At 28.2% G+C, this 21,296-nt stretch overlaps 1 protein-coding gene across 3 annotated transcripts; it reads left to right on the top strand.

Annotated features, from left to right (window-relative positions):
• The first annotated feature begins 7,572 nt into the window (after nucleotides 1–7,572).
• LOC125878347 (probable methyltransferase PMT20) lies at nucleotides 7,573–13,164 on the top strand. 3 transcript variants are annotated; one of them, XM_049559582.1, is made up of 8 exons: nucleotides 7,573–7,904; nucleotides 9,537–9,829; nucleotides 9,941–10,089; nucleotides 10,189–10,384; nucleotides 10,864–11,074; nucleotides 11,250–11,925; nucleotides 12,046–12,123; nucleotides 12,479–13,164. In XM_049559582.1, exons 2-8 carry the CDS (start codon nucleotides 9,563–9,565, stop codon nucleotides 12,693–12,695), a joined length of 1,794 nt encoding a protein of 597 aa, XP_049415539.1. In that variant the 5' UTR covers nucleotides 7,573–7,904; nucleotides 9,537–9,562; the 3' UTR covers nucleotides 12,696–13,164. The 3 variants fall into 3 exon arrangements, with proteins under 3 accessions (XP_049415539.1, XP_049415541.1, XP_049415540.1); XM_049559584.1 differs by lacking the exon at nucleotides 7,573–7,904 and adding an exon at nucleotides 8,722–8,915; XM_049559583.1 differs by lacking the exon at nucleotides 7,573–7,904 and adding an exon at nucleotides 9,345–9,363.
• Nucleotides 13,165–21,296: the final 8,132 nt, after the last annotated feature.

The following is a 21,296-nucleotide window of genomic DNA, read 5'->3' as shown; positions in this document are numbered from 1 at the left end:
TTTTGCAAAGATATAAGTTTATATTTTCATATGATAATATTCTACTAGTAATTATGTCTTTGTACTCTTAAAGTACGTATGTAAGCTAAGTATAAGTTCGATTGCTAAGGATATAATTAAAAGATGAAGGGAAAATGGTGTTATTTCTTCTCATTAATTACCATTTTTAGTTGATTCATTAGCTCAATTGGTCTAGTAATTTGATTTTTCTTGACCTATTTTATTTTAAAACTACAACACATTATCCTACAACAAATGAACCAAAATTTTCTATCTTTTATCTTGTTTTTATGTCACTTTCAAATGTTATTATAAGATCATATTTATAAAAAAAAATGATTTCAAATGTATTACTATAACTCGCCTTGGGTTATAGTTTAGGCCTCAATTGTTTGCCGTTAATAAACTGAATGGTTTAGATCTTAGGTTATTAAGTGCATTTGTTTTGAATAAGTTATCATTGAAGTATTGAGTGAAGGCTTAATATTATTAAGAACTATTTCTGAGTGAATAATTTTCATATCACTCTATTCATAATTACTAACCACCATCATTACCACTTCTGACATCACAATTATCACCATTATTATCCGACCATCATTTATGTCGTTAACTACCAGCTGCCACACCAACCAACATAGCCATCAAACAGTCACGGGCAACCACTTCTTTCAATCGTTGTTGCACCTATCATTTAAATCATTATAATTATATTCACTTCCACCATCATCGTCATCATCGCAATTGCCACCTCTATCAACCTCTACCATCACTGGGGTCAATCTCTACTACCAATCACCCCCATCATCACAACTAGCATCGTTGTCAACTACCACCACATTGTTCAGTTACCATCATCAACCCTGTCATTTACTAGCATCAACTTCACCATCACAACCACCATTATCAACTGTCACCATTACTTCTGTCTTGCTTCAGTCTCTACAATACCATACAACTATTTCCATCATATATAATATCACTACCACTACTACTAACAGCCACTAACAATAGTTATTATTATCATCACCACTATAATCCGTCTCTACCATTGCTAGTAACATAAACATTTTATTTTTTATTTAAATTATATATTTATTATATTTACAAATAAATAAATATGTGTATTCAGACATTGTAAATCAAATAATCTAGAAATAACATCTTAATTGATATACATTTTAATTTTGACACATTAATTTTAATAAAAATAAATAAGACCTTATACACTTTTTTTTTACAATTTTTTTTTCAGTAAAGTAGTAGAGAAAGTCGGTGGCACGTATAATAACGTCAGTTTGTACCATGGCATCAATGCATTTAGTCAGCGACAGCTCTATTTTTATTTTATTTTTATTTTTCGTTCGACGTTCATTGCATTTAGTCAAAGAAAGTTATTTTTTTTTCATAGTGCCAATAAAAAAAATATATTGTTAATTAATATAATTTTTTTAAAAGAATTGGTCGAGTCAATAACTATTTTACATGTTCAGTATTGATTTGACATAATACTTAGAGCATGTTTGGGTTGACTTAAAAAAATAGTTTTTAAATCAAAAATAAAAAGTCAAACTGAAATGACTTTTAAGTCCAAAAATAAGAAGTATTGGAGACCTACTTTTGGTTTCTGACTTATTTTAAGTCATTTTTTACTTATTTTAAGTCATTTTTTACCTTGTCAAACACTTCGTAACTTATTTTAAGTCATTTTAGACTAATTTTAAGTTATTTTTTATATTTGCCAAACACTTCCAGAAATAAAAAACTGACTTAAAAGTAGGTTTGACCAACTTTTAAGTCAATCCAAACGGGCTCTTAGAAAACAATTAGGGGTCGTCGGTTGGGAATAATAAATTATCTCAAGATAAGTTATTCTACCATATATATGACGTAACTTATCTCATCATTAGTTAAGGTATAAATCATGAGATAATTAATCTTAGGATTGTCTGATACTTTTAAACAAACACGCATTTTATTCCTGAATTACTAAACTTATACCTCACACCAAACGACTCTAAGTAGCATGATAATTTTATTATATCATTTTTTATTATAATAAATTCAATGTTTTATATGTTGGTGGTGGTGCTTTGGAAATGCATTGAAAATTATAATTAATGTAATCAAATAAAGTATGAAATAAGTAATATATATCTCTTCATTTTTTTAAACTGGTTGAGTAAAAGGGAATATTTCTTAGTATATATATAAAAGTGAACGAATAAAATAGCATATATATGAAACCGTATATATGTATATCTATATTAGGGCAGAAACAAAAATTTTAGTTTATGAATTATAGACTTCAGGGGCGGTTCTAAAATATAAGTTTTACGAATTCAATTAATAAAAAAATTATTTAATATTTACGACTTTAGAATTAATAAATTTTTAGTTACCATATATAAATTATTTCTTTGTTTCACAATTTAAAAAAATTGTATTTTTTCCATGCCACCTTCTGGAATTAAATATTCAAAAACATATTTATATATCAGAATAATATATATTAAACTGCTTAATTTTTTTAATTTCTCATAAATATTTTTTCTCTATGATCATGAGATTCCTTCAAAAATTAGTAAAACGATTTATTAGTTTATTATGTTCCTACTCATAATAATTACGTGTATTCAAAAAGCATAAAGTAATAATGAAAAATGCATTTATCCTCCACCTGCCTCTTTTATTACAATTGCTTCATTATCACTTTTATTTATTGCCATCTTAATAAAAATAAAACACTAAAAATGCCTTAAATTAGTTAGCAGTTAGATAAATCTATATGTGAATCGACATGAATGAATAGGATGATTGAAATTTCTTCACTTTCAAAGGTCTCGTATTTGAATTCATGAAAATGAATAAATTTTAGTGTAAGTGTCGTCCTCAAAACTAAATTTTATAGCACACAATTCAAATTAATCAAATCTCAATATATTTATCGGACGTCGAATAAAAAAAAATCTATAATGAAAAGACATTGGAAAATGATGTATGACGTTGAATTGCATGTGAAATATCTTTGGTACCTAACATGATTATGATTAGCATGGGAACATAAAATTATAAATAACTTTGTTTTTCTTTCTTTTTCTTTTTTCATTTTGAGTTAGGTTAGCAATTTAGAGATATAATATTTCATCGATCTCAAAGTATTTTATCGTGATTTGCAAATAGCTAAAAAAGTATTTAACGAAAATAGAGAGGAAGAATAAAAAAGAGTAAGATATTTATACTTGTATGATGTGGTCCTATGAAGGCAAATATGAGAATTATTTAAATTATTATCATTTACGCACGTAGCCCTGCAATTAACACCAACATTTCGTAATTAAAAATTATAGTGAAGCGGTAAGTATTTTCTTATTATTAATTAAATATTTTATTTTAAGTTTAAGCCAAGTGTACGAAAATTTTAATAAGAAACATTTTATTCTAAGTGAAATTTTTAATGAAAATCTAAATTTAAATCAAAAATAAATATCGAACATCGATAGAAAAAAAAAAATACAAGCTTCCAATTTCTAAATACTCACTTTGGATATGATAACAAAATTCGAAAAGTCAATTAAATACTACACGTATCTGCATAATTTTCAACTTTTAAAATTTTTGTTACTCTTATTGAAATTATTGAGAATAATAATTGTCAATCATTATTTTGACTATGAAAAATAATACTACGTACTGAACTATATATTGACTATAGTATGGTCCAAAGTGGACAACTAGTTAATTGTTACTCCCCCTTTATTCTCTAATCAATTTGACGCAGCAGTACATTAGTGGGCCCGACCCCAAAAAAAATATTTTTCNCTTATCCCATCATAACTAATCCCAACATAACTTATCCCAACATAACTTATCCCATCATAACTCATTTTCAAACCAAACGACCCCTTAGTTAATTGTTACTCCCCCTTTATTCTCTAATCAATTTGATGCAGCAGTACATTAGTGGGCCCGACCCCCAAAAAAAATATTTTTCACACGACGTTCGATATCTGTTTTTAGGGTGGACATGGTATGATATTAAAAATTTTAATTTATTAATTTCAGTTTTCGATTTTTGAAAAATATTATAGCATTATCATATTAAATTCATTCGGTATGGCTCAATATTTTAAAGTTCGATTTTGATATTTTGCGGTACAATAACTGATAATTATAGTAATTTATTTGACTTTGAATTACATATTTTCATGTCATAAAGAATTATGACTTCAACCAAAAAGTCTCAATTATATCATACTAATGTCTTTACACATATAATAATATTCAAATTTAAAGAAAGTACAAGTAATTTATTTAGTTATTCAGTAACATATAAACGACAATTCAATCAAGATGAAGTAATCAAAATTTAAACATTTAATAATTAGTTTTGTACTAATAATTAATTTTATATTTGCTAGTATTATAATAATATATATTATCATATCACTCGTGTACAAATTATATTTTTCTTGTTATCCTTCTTTCAGTGGCGGAGTCAAATTTTTTCAAGGGTATTCAATATTATTTTGTTTAATAAGTGAGTTGAATGTTATTTGTTTAACCTAGGGATTCTACAATGAACGATCTCAATATTTGTCAATATCAAATATAAACAATCGAGTTCTTTTTTTCTTTTTGATGTATTGATTTTATATGATAAAAATATATGATTATTAATTTTAAAGTGAAATATTGATAGAACAAATGCGTCTAGCTTTACGTAACATAAATCACACAAGTAGAATTTTTTTTCTTAAAAAAAGAAGAAGATAAAACGTATGTATTGATTTTAGCTTTGGGTTTAAAGTTGTCAACATATATAAACACAATTTTTTAAAGTAAAATTTGGTTTTTTTGTTTTCACCATTCGAGAGTGCATTATATCCTAGATAAAAATTAGAAATACATGATATCTAAATATTCAAAATTAAATTAATGTATTCATATATGTTGCTCTATATTATTAAAATTGTAATATTAATAATTAAGAAACTTGAGGAACATAATAATGGTGTGTGAGGTTGTGTTTTGCTCTCAAAATAAAACCAAAAACGTTGTGCGCTCTGTAGGATTCGAATCCCACGCACCTGGGGTGGAATTGAACACGCTTAACCACTGCGCCACGAAAGAGTATATGTCTAGGTTGTTCAACGTTAATAATTTATCCGTTAAATCCAGAATTTGACCTCTCTATATGATGTAAGTTTCCAGCGAAGGGTGTTCAGCTGACCACCCTTGAATGGTTGTAGCAAAACATTAATATCATTTTCATATTTTTTTTAGACTTGGGGAATAATTTTTCTATATAATGGCAAGAAGACAATTACCAAAATTTTAGGAATCTCTATAGAGATTTGGGAATTAAAAAAAAGTTCTGAAGAGACTTTCCCTTTTGATGATAGTTGTTAAAAGTATTTTATAAATAGACAAAGCAAACTACAAAGTAAGAAACTTTGATGACACAAAAACAAATTCGTCAGTGCTCAAATTTCCATTTCTGTAATTTTTTTATTCATTTACTTTGAATAATAGTTACAAATTACAATTACCTAAGTCCTCATTTTGTTAAGTTTAAAATTGACGTTTCTTTTTCTTTTAAAAATGTATATTGAGATTTAAAATATTTGAAATTTAGATGCATAAATATGCTTAGAGGTAAGATCATGAATAAAATAAAGACACAAAACACACATAGTATTTGCCAAACTACATGAAATGCACAACTCAAAAAAATCAAAAGTCATGTGCACATGTTTCATAATAAAATAATAAAAAGAACATAAGGGCCATGGAATGAGATTGAGAGAAAAAACATCACACTAATTGTTCACATCAAATTATACAAATTTAATTAATAATTAAATTATAAATAGAGATTAAAAAATACACAAAAATTAGTTGCCATGCTTTAGATTTTACTAGGTGTGTGTTTTGTATATACATACTCAATTAATTTGAATTATATGATACATTTTTTTAATTCGTTTTAAAAAAAAATGATACACTATTAAGTATTAAATTTGAGAATACTTGATTTTACTCTTCTTATTTATCCTCGATTGGAAGCTTTTATTATCATACAAGTTGTTTTCATAAATTCATACTTAAGAACATAATTATTAAAAGTTTTTATTTTGTTCTTAAATTATATATTAATATAAAAATTAAAAAAATAATAAGTAAGGAAAGTTGATATTATCACATTTATGATTGAGTAGCATAATTGAATGTGTATTTATTAATTAAATTTAATAATAAAAATTATGTAAAAGCATGTGTCATATGTTCATTAGATTGGTGAAAATATTAAATGCTTATCAATTTTACTTATATGTAGTATATAATGACTATTCCAACCATATACTATCAATAACTCTCTCACTATAGTAAGAAAAAATCAGAATAATTTGCAATAATTGATTAGATCAATAAATAAAGTTAGAATATATCTACCAATAATTGATTAAATCAATTAATAAAGATAGAAATAGCAATCTTTAATACATTAATTTTTGGGTTTCTAACTAGAGAAATTCATGGGGTAATACTGACCAATTATTATGCTACCCAACCATAAATAGAGAGTCAAAAGCAGTAAGTTGATCACTTTCAATTTCAACTGTTTTATTTTATAAAATACTTAGTTTAATAAAAAAAATTCTTTTTTTATATTTAATACTTTAAACTTTTTTTAAAACTACTTTTAGTGTATTTTAACCATTTTATCAAAAAAAAGAAAAAGAAATTTATCATTACTATTTACCACAATCAACATGATATAATCAATTTCAGTATGTTTATCCAAACTATACACCTGTTTCCTTTTAGTTTTGTGCGCTTTTTCTTAAGTCAATTTGATTAATGTTCAAGTTAAATTAAATTATATTAATTTAATATTTTAAATTAAAAATTTAAATATTTAAAATTTATACGAAAAATACTATAAATTACTTTTTTTTTATGTATCAATATGATAAAAAAATACATCATAAAATATTAGTCAAAGTTCTTATTATTTAACTCTAAAAAAATAAAGCATGAAAACAAAAAAGGGACAGAGAGAGTAACTTTTTTATCTATAAAAAATAATAATATTAAATTCCATAATATGAGGCTCTGATTTCTTTTCCCAATAATAAACACAAGGATCCAAAACAAGAAAAAAACCCAAAAAAAAGAAGAAAATCTCTCTCTTTTTCTTTAAATTGTAGAATTCATTTGCTTTCAAGGAAGAAATCACTCTCTAACACAACAATAAAAATTTACTTATATGGAATATAATTTATAATAAAAATATATATTCTCTATTCACACACAATATATATATATATATATACTGATTCAATATAAATTTCTATATGATTGAAAAATACATTAAACTTCTATTATATATAAAAATATATTAAATAAAATCAAATTTATAGTAAACTTCGAATTAAAACTGTATTTCTGAGAAAGACTATTTAAATACTTTGCTAAATTTCCAGGTACAAAAGGGACACCATATATATGTGAAAAAAGGGGAGTAACAGTTATATGGCAATAAATTCCAAACCCCATAAAAGAGAAAAGAAGACAGCTATTCACAGGGGTAACAAAGCCAAGAATCTGAAAGAGGGAAGGATAAGAACATGACATAAAAATAGTTTTGTTTTTTTTTTTTATAATTTTATAATTTTCTTCAAATAATAATAATAATTAATTTAAGGTTGTCTGTTTTCTTCTTCTCTGTTATGTAATGTGAGTGTGTGTATATATTATATCTATATATCTCTTCCTCAACTTTTTATCTTTCTTCCTACATCTGGGGTTGGTTAAAAATTGAGTCTTGAAAACAAGATTCTGGCCCAGAAAGTGAGGGGAAATTTTGGGTCTTTCAAGATTTTTCTTGAACATACAAGGTACTTTACTGTTTTCCCTTTTTGGGTTCTGGTGTGTGTGTATTTATTGTTTCATCAAGAAGCTGATTAATGGGCTCTACTCTGTTTATGTAGTAAATACTTGGTTTATATCATTTTCTGTGTAAGATCTTTTTCAGATCATTGCATTTTTTGAGTCATTTCTGTCACTTTCTCATTTATATCCACTGTTTGTCATCTTGGGTTTCTTTGATTTACTGTTATGTTGCTGGTTTTCAGCATTTGGGGTTTCTTAGTTTTGTTAATAAGATCTTGGGTTTCATTTATTTTCTTGAATTAACATGTCTGCATAGTGCAAGATTTGATCTTGGATTGAGATTTGAGTGTAATGTTCGTAAAAATTGAATCTTTTTTGCCACTTTCAAGCATTTCATGTATGGGATTACTGTCGGCAAGTGTATTTGTGTGTGTAGTAACAAATGAAGTATTCTTAACTTATCTTTATTGTACTAAGCTTTAAATCTTGGATTGAGATTTGAGTATAATGTTCATAAAAATTGAATCTTTTTTGCTCACTTTCAAGCATTTCATGTATGGGATTACTGTCGGCAAGTGTATTTGTGTGTGTAGTAACAAATGAAGTATTCTTAACTTATCTTTATTGTACTAAGCTTTACACTGTTCTTTTTTCCTTTCTTGTATTCATGGTTGTTAGGTGCAAAAATTCTTTGGTTTGGTTCTTTTCTTCATACTTCTTCCCTACATTATTGACTTTAGTGTCTAAGAGGGCCCTCATTGGGACAGCATAATTTGATAAAGTTTTGGGCCCTATATCATGTGGAAAATATAAAGATAAAGTGAACATGTTATGTTAGTTCTAACTTGACCCCTACTTTCAGTATCAGCAGATCTAATCTTATGGTTTTTAAGAGTTGTAATTAATAGCCTGTATTTGAGATTAGATCTGTTAATGGTCCTCTTGTTTTTGTGTGGATACTAGGATTTTGTATCTAGTTTATTCAGATATCTAAGTATTGGAGTACTAGAGTTTCTGTAAGTGGCTGTTGTTGTATACTTTTTGGTGGACTTCTTGTCAAGTTAAGTATTTATACTATCCTCCATTGGCTTCTCCGTTTACTAGATAGTTTCCACAAACACAAATTCCGCTTCTTGTGGGACCAAAAATGCTTTCACAAATTGATCTTTTTCCGGTTTACTAGTTTTGTAATGAGTAGTGTAGTGTTTTGTTACCTCTCGGATTATCTACCGATTTTGCTCTATCTCCCTTTCTTTTTGTGTTGAAATTAGGATATTGTTGTGATGTCACTCCTTTTTCGTTATCTTTCATTTATATTGGAACCATTGCATTCATTAGATATTGATTCCTATCTCGAAAACGTGTTTTCTCCTCTTTGATTTCCTAGCTGCTCCCTTCTCTACTTTTCATTATAACAAGATGATGGGTATCATATTCTTAAAGAAAAGTAGTGATTGCCGATTGGTATCATATTTTCCCCTCTCACTTGCTTGATTGCTCTGTCCATTTGATTGTTCTTCTTGATGATTCATTTTGCTAGAACAGTCACTTTAAGAAATTCCAAGTGAGAGTTTGCATGAAGATTTTACTAGTTGAAGAGTTGGAATGATTTACCTGGTTGTTTTGCTCTTATGCAGGTAGCTGATAAGGAGGATCAGGAAACATGAAGCACAAAGATGGAAAACCTCATCAATCGGATAAAAGTTCGTGGAAAGTCCCAGTGGCATTAACAGTTGTGGTGCTGTGTGGGCTTTCTTTCTACCTTGGAGGTATTTTTTGCTCTGAAAGGGAGAGATATGTAGCTGAGGCTGTTAACAAGGCTGTTGACATTCCCAAGGGAACTGCTACTGTACCTGTCCAGATCAAAGCCGTTTCGTTTCCTGAATGCAGTGCTGAGTATCAGGACTATACTCCATGCACAGATCCAAAGGTATTATGATTTCTAGTCTTTTTATTCTTGAATTTTGTTCATTGAGATATTTATTTGTTATTATCATGTGGTTCTGTCCGTTGTGTTAATAACCTTTTGTTGATATCACAGAGATGGCACAAGTATGGTCGCCATCGTCTTGCTTTCTTGGAACGGCACTGCCCTCCTAGTTTTGAAAGACAGGAATGCTTGGTACCCCCACCAGATGGCTACAAATCGCCTATTAGATGGCCAAAGAGCAAAAATGAGTGTTGGTACAGGTAATACTTCATGTTCTTGAACTTTGTTTGTCAATACTTTGTTCGATTCATTTGTGGTCATTGAACCTTACTGAAGCTACTGGTCGAATCTGGCTGCAGGAATGTTCCATATGATTGGATTAACAAACAAAAGTCCAATCAACATTGGCTTAAAAAAGAAGGGGAGAAGTTTCTCTTTCCTGGTGGTGGTACAATGTTTCCTAATGGAGTTGGTGCCTATGTTGATTTGATGCAAGATTTGATTCCGCAAATGAAAGATGGGACAATCCGAACTGCCATTGATACTGGATGTGGGGTGAGTCTTTGTCGTGGAGCTTCTGTTTCTATTATGTTTCCAAATATGAACAACTTCTCCAGCAATTTAAGTTTGTTTTTCTTCTTGGGAGTGTTTACTTGCAATTCGACACTAGCAAACGATAACTGGTTCAGTCATATCTATATTATATCTTTAGTCTTCGGGTTCCATAGCCTTGTTGAAGTTAACTGAGCACTAACTCATTGAAGCAGTCCTCGTCTATTATTGACAGTCAAATGAAGAAATCCCTATCCCTAGGCATCGTCCTTCAGTGTGTCTTTGGTTGCCTTTTGCTATTTCCGGCCTGAAATCATGCTGATTTTGGTACATTATCTCTGATTGCAATATCGTGTCTCAACTAATTACTAGACAGGAAAACAAAATATACTAACATAGATGTTTCTCCTGGGAAAACTTATATGTAGTATCTGATTCCGAATTCAGGTTAAGCCTAATGTTCCTCTTTCATCTTCCTCTAGGTAGCAAGCTGGGGAGGTGATTTACTGGATCGTGGAATTTTGACGGTCTCTCTTGCCCCAAGGGACAATCACCAGGCTCAGGTTCAGTTTGCTCTGGAACGTGGAATTCCTGCAATTCTGGGCATCATTTCTACTCAGCGTCTTCCTTTCCCTTCAAACTCTTTTGATATGGCTCATTGTTCAAGATGCCTAATTCCATGGACCGAGTTCGGTAAGTGATCTACTTACTTAGGTAGAAGGTTTATGGTGTCTTAATTTTGATTGCGTGGCTTTTCCAATTTGTAAATAGGGATGCATCCAAATTCATGCTCTGCGCATAGTGCATAGACAAAACAAGCTAGATATTAGCAGTGATGATTATACTAACTCAACCTCATTATTTTCAGGTGGAGTTTACCTTCTTGAGGTACATCGCATACTCCGACCTGGCGGTTTTTGGGTCCTCTCTGGTCCTCCAGTGAACTATCAACGTCGTTGGAGAGGATGGAATACCACTATTGAGGAGCAAAAATCAGATTACGATAAGTTGCAAGAACTACTAACTTCAATGTGCTTCAAATTATTCAACAAGAAGGACGACATTGCTGTGTGGCAGAAGTTGTCTGACAATAGCTGCTATAAGAAGCTTGATAATCCTGACAACTATCCATCAAAATGTGATGATGGTACTGAACCTGATTCAGCGTGGTACACCCCTCTTCGTCCTTGTGTAGTTGTGCCAAATCCAGCTGCTAAGAAAGTCAAGTTGGATGCCCTCCCCAAGTGGCCAGAAAGATTGCATGCTGCTCCTGAACGCGTTTCTGATGTTCGTGGAGGTAGTGCTGGTTCCTTCAAGCATGATGATGGTAAATGGAAGGCTCGGGCGAAACACTACAAGAAGTTGCTCCCTGCACTTGGGACTGACAAGATCAGAAATGTAATGGACATGAACACCTTGTATGGAGGTTTTGCTGCTGCTGTGGTCGATGATCCGTTGTGGGTCATGAATGTGGTTTCATCTTATGCACCAAATACACTTTCTGTGGTCTACGATAGGGGTCTTATTGGAACAATTCATGACTGGTAATTACGATTTACATGCAAAATACTCAAGTCTAAACTACTACAATTGCTCTTTTTCATTATGCTTGGTGATGATGTCTTCGCTTATTTATAGAACTTTTTTTGTTTGCTATTCTATAGGTGTGAGGCTTTCTCAACATACCCTCGGACATACGATCTTCTGCATCTTGATGGCCTCTTCTCTGCCGAAAGTCACAGGTAAATGCATTTGCACATCACACTGCTTCGTGTCTTAATTGCATTTTGTCCTTCATCATTTGCATCTCCACCGAAAGTCATACCCTTGATTACGTCTTTTAGTGAGTCTTTTGACCCCCTCTCAATCAGAGCGGAGCTAAAGTGTTGTCTAAGGGTTCAGCCGAACCCAGCGTCTTTGGTTCAAACTTCAAACCCTGTATTTGTCCCCATTGAATATGTACACATTATTATTTAGAACCCATTAACTTAAACGAATTCCCAGCTCCGCTTCTGCTTCTAACTAAATGCCAAGCATCTACGTTTAAGCTGGCAACCATTTCCCTCCCTCTTGACATAAGTTACGTGTATCGTGCAGATGTGAAATGAAATATGTTCTGCTGGAAATGGATCGTATTTTACGGCCCAATGGATATGCTATAATCCGAGAATCCAGCTATTTCGTAGACGCTATAGCTACTATGACTAAGGGAATGAAATGGAGTTGTCGTAAGGAAGAAACGGAATATGGCGTAGAGAAGGAGAAGATATTGATTTGCCAGAAGAAGTTATGGTATTCAAAGCAAAATTCATGAAGAACTTTGAACATCATACCATAAAACACAATTGCTGATAATGGAGAGAAAAAGTTATATATTTAAGATTGGCATCATAGGAGATAAGTAAGTCCATACAGCTCATATATTATATTATATATTTTGTTCAACAAATCATTGGAAATTGAGATTTTGAATTGAAGAATCAATAGCCAAAAATTAACCATATGCTAATATTATGATGGCCTGTTCATGCAATATATTCTTTGTAATGCCCAAAGCTTTTGCTTTGTACACCAGCTGGCCCTCGGGGATTTCTCGATTATAAAAAACGGAGTGTTGTACTCTTTTTGGTTGTATTCTATTTTATTTTATTTTATTTTATTTTATTTTTTGGGGGAAAAAAACATTGCAGCTCCTTATGTACCTAGTTAGATTTGTTCATTTTGAAGACTTCTTGGATGTAATAATTAAAGTTCAATTTTTCGTGTCAAAGTGCTTCTATCTAGCTCATTAAAAGTAGTAGTATTTTACATGATGTTCAATTTTTTAGTGTCACTTCTTCGGATTCTGTGAGTGCGAGATGTATTGTGCACTAAATTGGTTTTTTATACTTGCACTTGTGATCATTATGCTTGTGAGTTTCCCAAATTAATGAATTCATTAATAGTTACATCATTAAATTATTTTTGTGTTATGTTAATTTTGGATTATTATTCTAGATCTTGAGGATAATTAGTTCAATAATAGTCTAAATATAAGATATTTTTTATACATAGGGACTAAAATTCACATAATTGTTTACAAAAATGTTATCCACTATATTTAGAAGAGACCTCAAGGGTATTTTTGTTATTTTATTTTTTGCAAGGATAACTTACCCTTTCTAAATAAACTTGATATAACTTATCCCAAAAATAGTAACTGATAAGACTATACTTATATTTTATTTCAAAACTATCTATATTTTTCCAACATACTAATATGTCCCTTTTAAAAATCTTTCACAATGCTATTTTTTTATCGATTTTTAAAAGAGTTTGACCAATATGCCCTTGCTTATGTGGGTAAGCCACTTATATGTATCCTATTCTCTTTCACTATTTTGAGCAATTGTTGAATTTGTTTGAACCTTGAGACGACAAGATTGATTATTATATACAAAGGGATTCAACATATTGATGTTGACTAATGGAGACTTGCTTTAGTTGTTTGATGTTTGAGTAGTGTGAAAGTTAAGTAAGAATGTTAGTAATATTTATCAAACAACAAAAATCAACTTTGAGATCATTTATTGGCCAAAAATGGAATCCACCAAACCCCTAAACAAGTCCAAAAGCTTCTATAAAATAAAAGGACTTCACACTCTTTTCTTTTTGATCGATATTTAATATCTGCTTTAGAATCTCAACTAATTTGAATCGAAGAAGTAATTCAAATAGTCGTCACATTAACTAAAATAGTTGATAGATGTATACATTATGTACAATATCTTTATAATCGTGCAATATGTTATCTTTAATTAAAAATAGTTTATGAATATAAATATATGTATAAAATATACATTACTGTGTAATAGTGTATAATTTATGTATACCTGCTAGGAAAAGTAAATAGTGATTTGATCAGTTATTTGTGTAAAGATCTCATTCGGGTTCGCATGCCCATTAAAAAGAAACTTTTCTCATTAGAAGCTTTTTTTTATTAATCTTATAATTCGAACTCGAGACTTCTAATTAAGAACAGAATGATCTCTATCTATTCTATCACTTTGGTGGCATCCAAAACAACTGATTGGGCTCTCCTGGTCCATTTATGCTACATCCACTAGATTAGATTCCAAAATTGTGCTTTGGTCGTTTCTTTTAACCCATTGTTTAGATCTTAGTGTTGTCAAAAAATAATTCTACCCAACAAAAGTTTGTCTTCATAGGGATGACAACGGGGCGGGGTTATATCATAAATAGGATGATTAAAGAGAGTTTTTTGTCATCTTCATACACCTCACCTTGTTTTCCCCCACCCCATTCTCGATTGATAATTAAGTCATTATTGAAGATTATAAATATTTGTTGAAAGCGAAAATGACAAATCATAAATAGGATGATTAAAGAGAGCTTTTTGTCATCTTCACTCACCTCACCTTGGTGGCTTGGTACCCTTATCCCAATCTCGATTTATAATTAGATCATTATTAAAGATTATAAATATTTGTTGAAAGCGATTCGTTAAGTGTTTGTTATTGATATTATCTCTATTATGTACAAATTTGACCTATTTGAAGATGGATGACTAATTGTTAAGACTACCACAACTACTAATTCAAGACATACATCTAAGATTATAAAATTATTTCATGTTTAGCTGTTTAAAAATTAACTTCTAATTGGATCGAAGTTAAAATCTTGAATATGAAATTTGACACATAAACATGAGTATGAAGTTGGGCTCGTATATCAGATATTAAACTTTTATTTCGAAAGAAACATTACAATGGATATATGATATATATTAATGACATTGATTTTTCTATTTATACTTTTTACCTAGGAGAAAGAAAAAAATTGGGTTTGAAATTTGTCAATATTAAATAAATATTTTTTATTATATTGATATTTCGCCTTTAGATGAGATTCTTAATTTTTATTTATACCTATTGAACTTATGTCTAGTGAATATAATTAGGTTCTTTAAAAATTGAAGTTATATTTTAAAATAACTTATGGAATTTTTTACTTTTCTTTCATATTTTGACGTGAAATTTATCTAAAGTATACACTTCATCTTTAAAAACTTGCTAGATTAGACACCAATCAATCTACCCGTTTGTTTAACTTACTCTTTATTAGGAGAGTCACATACACCTCTCTTTTATAAAGACTCAGCATTTTTACTATCGTTTATCATACCATTACACTTAGCATGATTTCATATACATATTATTCGTTTTGGCCCAACAAATCTCATAATTTTTTCTATCACTTAATATCACATTCAAACCTCAAAATCGTGATTATATCTTATAAAAATTTTCACTTTCCTCTCGATGAATGAGTTAACCTTGACATGCATCTAATAAAATACATTTTTATATTCCTTTGGATAATATTGGGAATTGTGTTAGAAGAAATATAAGTAGTTAATTTATTTGGCAACTTTTTTCTAACACGTTGCACTAGTTGTACACCTCACCCACCCACCAATTTGCCAAATGCCAACTACTATTCAGAATATGCCACTTCTTTCTGATACAAAAGTACTCTATTCTAGATAACATATGGTATCAATAAATTTTTTATTTTTTATTTGGTGTCCGATATATCACATTACGAAAGGATTAAATTGTAGAGCTCACTTTTTGAAAATTTTGCCAATTTTAAATTTGAGATTTTTAATTAAGTATACAAGATCCTAAATTATTTTAGCACAATTCACGTCGATACATATGGTTTTCATTTTCCTATTTTTTTGTGACCTCACTTTGATTTACATTATATGTGTTCGTTGATATATATAGACTATGATGTATCAAGGAAATATTGTTAGGAACGCGCGTCATCCCCAAATATGCCATGTAGTATAGTGTGTGAATTGAATTTAGTCAGAATTTCAATGTGAACTTTGAACACTAAATGGGAAATAAAAAAAATATTAATATATTTATTTTAATTTATCACAATTTAATGGAATTCGCGATAAATGTTTTCGTTAGAAATTGTTTTTGCAAAATTTTGATTGAAATTCACTGATTATCGACAATATTCTGCTAGGTGTGTTTGTGAAAAAAACATAAATTTTTTATAGTACATCAATAAAATGAAATCTAATTAGGAGCGTTATCCTCAAATAGGTCATGTAGTGTGCGAATTGAATTTAGTCAAAATTTCTAAACTTTGGACATTAAGTGGGAAATAAAAAAATATTAATATATTTATTTCAATTTATCACAATTTAATGAAATTCATGATAAATGTGTTCGTTGGAAGTTATTTTTGATAGATTTTGATTGAAATTCACTGATTATCGACAATATTCTGTTAGGTATGTTTGTCAAAAAAATCATAATTTTTTAATAGTATATCAATAAAATGACGAGACGAATGAGATTCTTTTATTTTAATCACAAATCTTGTACTTGAACCTTCACAATGAAAAACTTGGGAAATTTGAAACAGTAAATTTAGAATATCAAATTATCAAATCAAAGCTATAGATTAACATTTGAATTTTTTAACTATGGAACTCATTAAATTTTTAAAATTATATAAATAATTTGGATCGTCTATTATACGACTCACTAACTTTGCTTTTGGATGGGCGTAAAGACAATATATTTTTATTTCAATTCTCAAACAAAATTTTTGTTTTGAATAAGACAATTAACTCCAACAGAATCTTGGTATGCTCACATGGGTTGACACCTGTTTTTATCGAGAAAAACTAAAAAGACAAAAAAAAAATGACAGATATAAAAAAATATTTAAAAAATAGTTTTTTTCTTTCATTTTATTTTTGTTTTTGTTTTTAATTTTTAATTTTTTTTTATTGTATTGTAAGTATAGCACTTAGTAGAGTAGTGATATTGGACCATGTAAAATAGTATATATATTTAGTGATATAAAAAATTATCATTTTATGTGTGATAGAATTAATGTAAAACAAAGATAATATATTATGAATAGAGAGATTAATTATTTCAATAATGTCTACATTTAAACAAAGAGAATTATTGCACTTTCGATAGTAAATTGGTTGTTAGATGGATAATGTTATGCTCTGAATAAGATTAATTGATAAGTAGNTATATATATATATATATATATATATATATATATATATATATATTATGAATAGAGAGATTAATTATTTCAATAATGTCTACATTTAAACAAAGAGAATTATTGCACTTTCGATAGTAAATTGATTGTTAGATGGATAATGTTATGCCCTGAATAAGATTAATTCATAAGTAGAGATTATAATAACCAGGCTATGAATTAACTTTACCATAGTATTATTTCACATTTATCCATATGAATGAATTAAATACATAAAATTTGAGAGCCAATTAAATAAAATGGCAAAGAGAGTAATTTTGTTTTGCATAAAACAATGAATTTGTCTAGGTTGAAGACTTCTTTCTTGTGCATTCAACTTTGTTAGTGTCAATCACTCCTTTGAACAAGAAACTATTTTTTTTAGTATTATGATATTATTATTGAATATTAGATTCTTTCTTTAATATAAAATTGATTTTTTTATTTGAGAAAAAAGAAAAGATTTGGGTCGTTTTATATACACAACAATAACAAATTTAGTGTGATTTCACAAGTAGGTTATGAAAAGGATAAAATGTACACAATCTTACTTTTATCTTTATGGATAAAAAGATGATTTTCGATTAATCTCCGATAACCATATATTTACTTCTTTGTTTTACATCAATAAAATAAGTACTTAATTCATTTATTTTTCGAGAAAACATAAACATTTTGTATTGTATCAAACACGGCTTAAAAAGTAAAACTTTAAAGATAAGATTGGTAAAGTAGAACATGATGTTGGGATCTTTGTATTTAGACTAAGATGACACAACTTTATTTCATGATTTAATTACCACTTGCTTATAAAAAGGGTTAACGCTTTAAATCGAATATTCTTTAATTCACAAAAGTAGTAACAAAAAATTCTTACGTGAAATGGCACATCACTTTTTTGTGAAATATTCTAATCCAAAGCAAAGAGAATACATTAAGCATCTAATCATTTATTAAAGTAAAATTAGATCTTGTTTTAGCAATGTAACAAAACCAATAAAAGATACTATTTTACATAATTAATTTCAAAAAAAGATCGTATTCGATATCTGCATCGAAGCTTTGTTATCTCAATATTTGTGCATTGATAAACTCATTTATAATAGCAACGCTTCCAACAAGATTTTTTTTCATTTTCAAAAATCGAACTCGAAAATTCTAGTCATGTGAAGGAAACCTAAAAGTATCATATGCTATAATTGTTTTCATCGTTGGCAAGAAAAAAGATAGGGGTCATCCCAATTTATTTGTTAAAAATTAAAATTATAGAAAACAAATGTATGTCGTATATAAATAGAGTTATTCCTTATATATTGATGAATTTTGGGATCATAGCACCGTCCAAAATGTCAATTCATTAACAATTGGAGGTCGTAAAATAGTAGGGATATATCACTTATCGATGTGGATTGTGGTGAAATTATTAAAATTTCTTTATTTTTAATTATAAATTTTGAATTTAAGTTTTTGAAATTAGAAAAACTTTATTAAAAGATGCCCTCTTAAAAGATAAGCTATATAATACACAAATTTAAATTTACTTGAATCTCAATAAAAATATCAGATTCCGACCCATAGGAAAAAAAAAGGTATAGATCCCAATTTGGAAGATTTTTTCTTAAATGAATATTGCAATAATATTCTGCTGATAACCATTTGAAAGTATCAACTTATAAAATTTAAAATTTAAAAGGGGATATTATCACTTTTGAGTTCTTAATTATTATTAAATTTTGATTTTAATTCTATATATTTCATCTTTAAAAAATTAAAATATGTATTTATATATTTTTTTAAATATAGAAATATGTTATATTCGGCTATTTATAAGATCTGTTACTATCAAACAGAGTGACAATATAAATTTGACATAAAACATGAGTAATTAAGTTATGAAACAATTATAAAGGTGATAACTTTTTTGTGAATGTTTCCAAATAAACAATTTATTGAAGATTTAATATGTTTAGCATGATATCATAGAGAATAAATAATAATTTATCACTTATTTATGGAAATGTTGTTTATTCTATTCTAAACTTGAAAAGGGCCAAAATAGAGTATTCAAATATGTAAATTAACCTTTAATAAATTTTAAGAACTAACACTAAGGAGTGACGTTGTCTTTTCGATTTAATACTATTAATTGAAGGCTATCAAATAAATATACATTTTGATATTGAAATGTACCTAACTTAGGTCCCTTGGTCCCCCAATATTATTGTCCCTATTACTACAAATTTGTCAAAATGATCCAATTATTAATTAGTTAGTAGTAGTAGTATTAATTACCAAAAATTTAAATGTAAAAATAACTTAAAGCTTATTTGATAAGATTTTTAAAATCAGAAAGTGTTTTTTAAAACAGTACTTTGGATGAGAAGTTATTTGTATTTGATTAATCAATTTGAACTATAGCTAGTGTAAAACCAAACTTAAAAAAATATATATTTTAAATGTATTTCTCAAGTATGTTTTTCAATAAGAATATTTTTAGGCAAAAATCTATTTCTTTAAGCTTATGAAAAAATAATTTGTGCTAATCTTTTCTTAAAAACTTGATTAAACACTTTATTTTTGAAAAAAAAAATATTTTTAACCTCTCGAAAACTTAACCAAATAAGCTACTAATCCTACATCAAAATATTTTAAAAAAATCTATTTCACCATGATCTTTGATAATAATTGATATGTTTTGGGGATAACTTCAAGAATTTTAAACACACAAATGAGGAAAGAGATAGAAAAAACAAATTTACTTTAGTAAAGAATATAAGAACCTTCTAGAAGGAGTAAGCATGTAGTATGACTTCTTCTTTAGTTTTTTTAACACTTTTTCTCAAATATAATTCTCAATTTTTTCCTTATTAGTATTATTTATTTAGTAGTGGTGTAATTTCTTATTTTTATTACGCATTATTACATGTTATTTTATTTGTTTTGTATTTTACTTATTATTTTTCTAAAGTTGAGAATTTATTTTTTCTATTTTACAAAAAATATAATCAAAATTTACATCTATCTTATCCACTATAGATAGTTTTCCACTAAACTATGGGTATCTTAAAGTATTGCAAAGTTTAATAAAATCCCTTTACTTAGTAAAAGAATATTATTGACGATGTCTTTTGTTCCAATTTCTCTTTTGATTTTCGATCTTTTCATACCTTTATTATTTTAATAGTGATTTATAGTTTGAATTTGAAAGAAGTAAATGAAAAAAAGATAATAAACAAAGGTGATCAATACAGAAAGAGATAAATATTGTTTTATTTTTAAATTTATTTATTTGATTTTAATTTGACATGTAATTTAATAAAAAATTAACTTTTAAAAATCCATCTAAGTAGACCAATGTTGTTAATGATTAAATCAATAACTTAATAAGATTCTATTAAAAGTATTATTTTACTCCTAATTATATACCAACGATTTTTACATTTTATCAATTCTATTTTCTAAATTTTAATATTACCTTCAAAGGTAAACAACACAAACTATCGTCTCAACCTCTCAATTGCAACATCTTCTCTCTAGTCGACACAAACTAGTATTACATTCTCTCTTCTTATTTTAGATTTGATTATAACAAACACGAACTATTAATTAATGTTATTTCCACAATTTATTGTACGAGTCTTTATAAAGAACTCAAACATATTCTATCTTAAACAAAAATGATTAATGTAGAAATGTATACTCCACTTTTTATTCTTGCAAATATTTCTATTTTATGAACATTTTCTTATATATTAAATAAAAAAATCAAAACCGTTAATAACTAAAAACCAACAACTGAAAACAGACCATAAATATCTTATTA

This window comes from Solanum stenotomum, chromosome 10, assembly GCF_019186545.1.
Source record: "Solanum stenotomum isolate F172 chromosome 10, ASM1918654v1, whole genome shotgun sequence".
NCBI lineage: Eukaryota > Viridiplantae > Streptophyta > Magnoliopsida > Solanales > Solanaceae > Solanum > Solanum stenotomum.
Note: the sequence above shows the minus strand (reverse complement) of the source record. Positions and strands in the feature narration are given on the sequence as shown.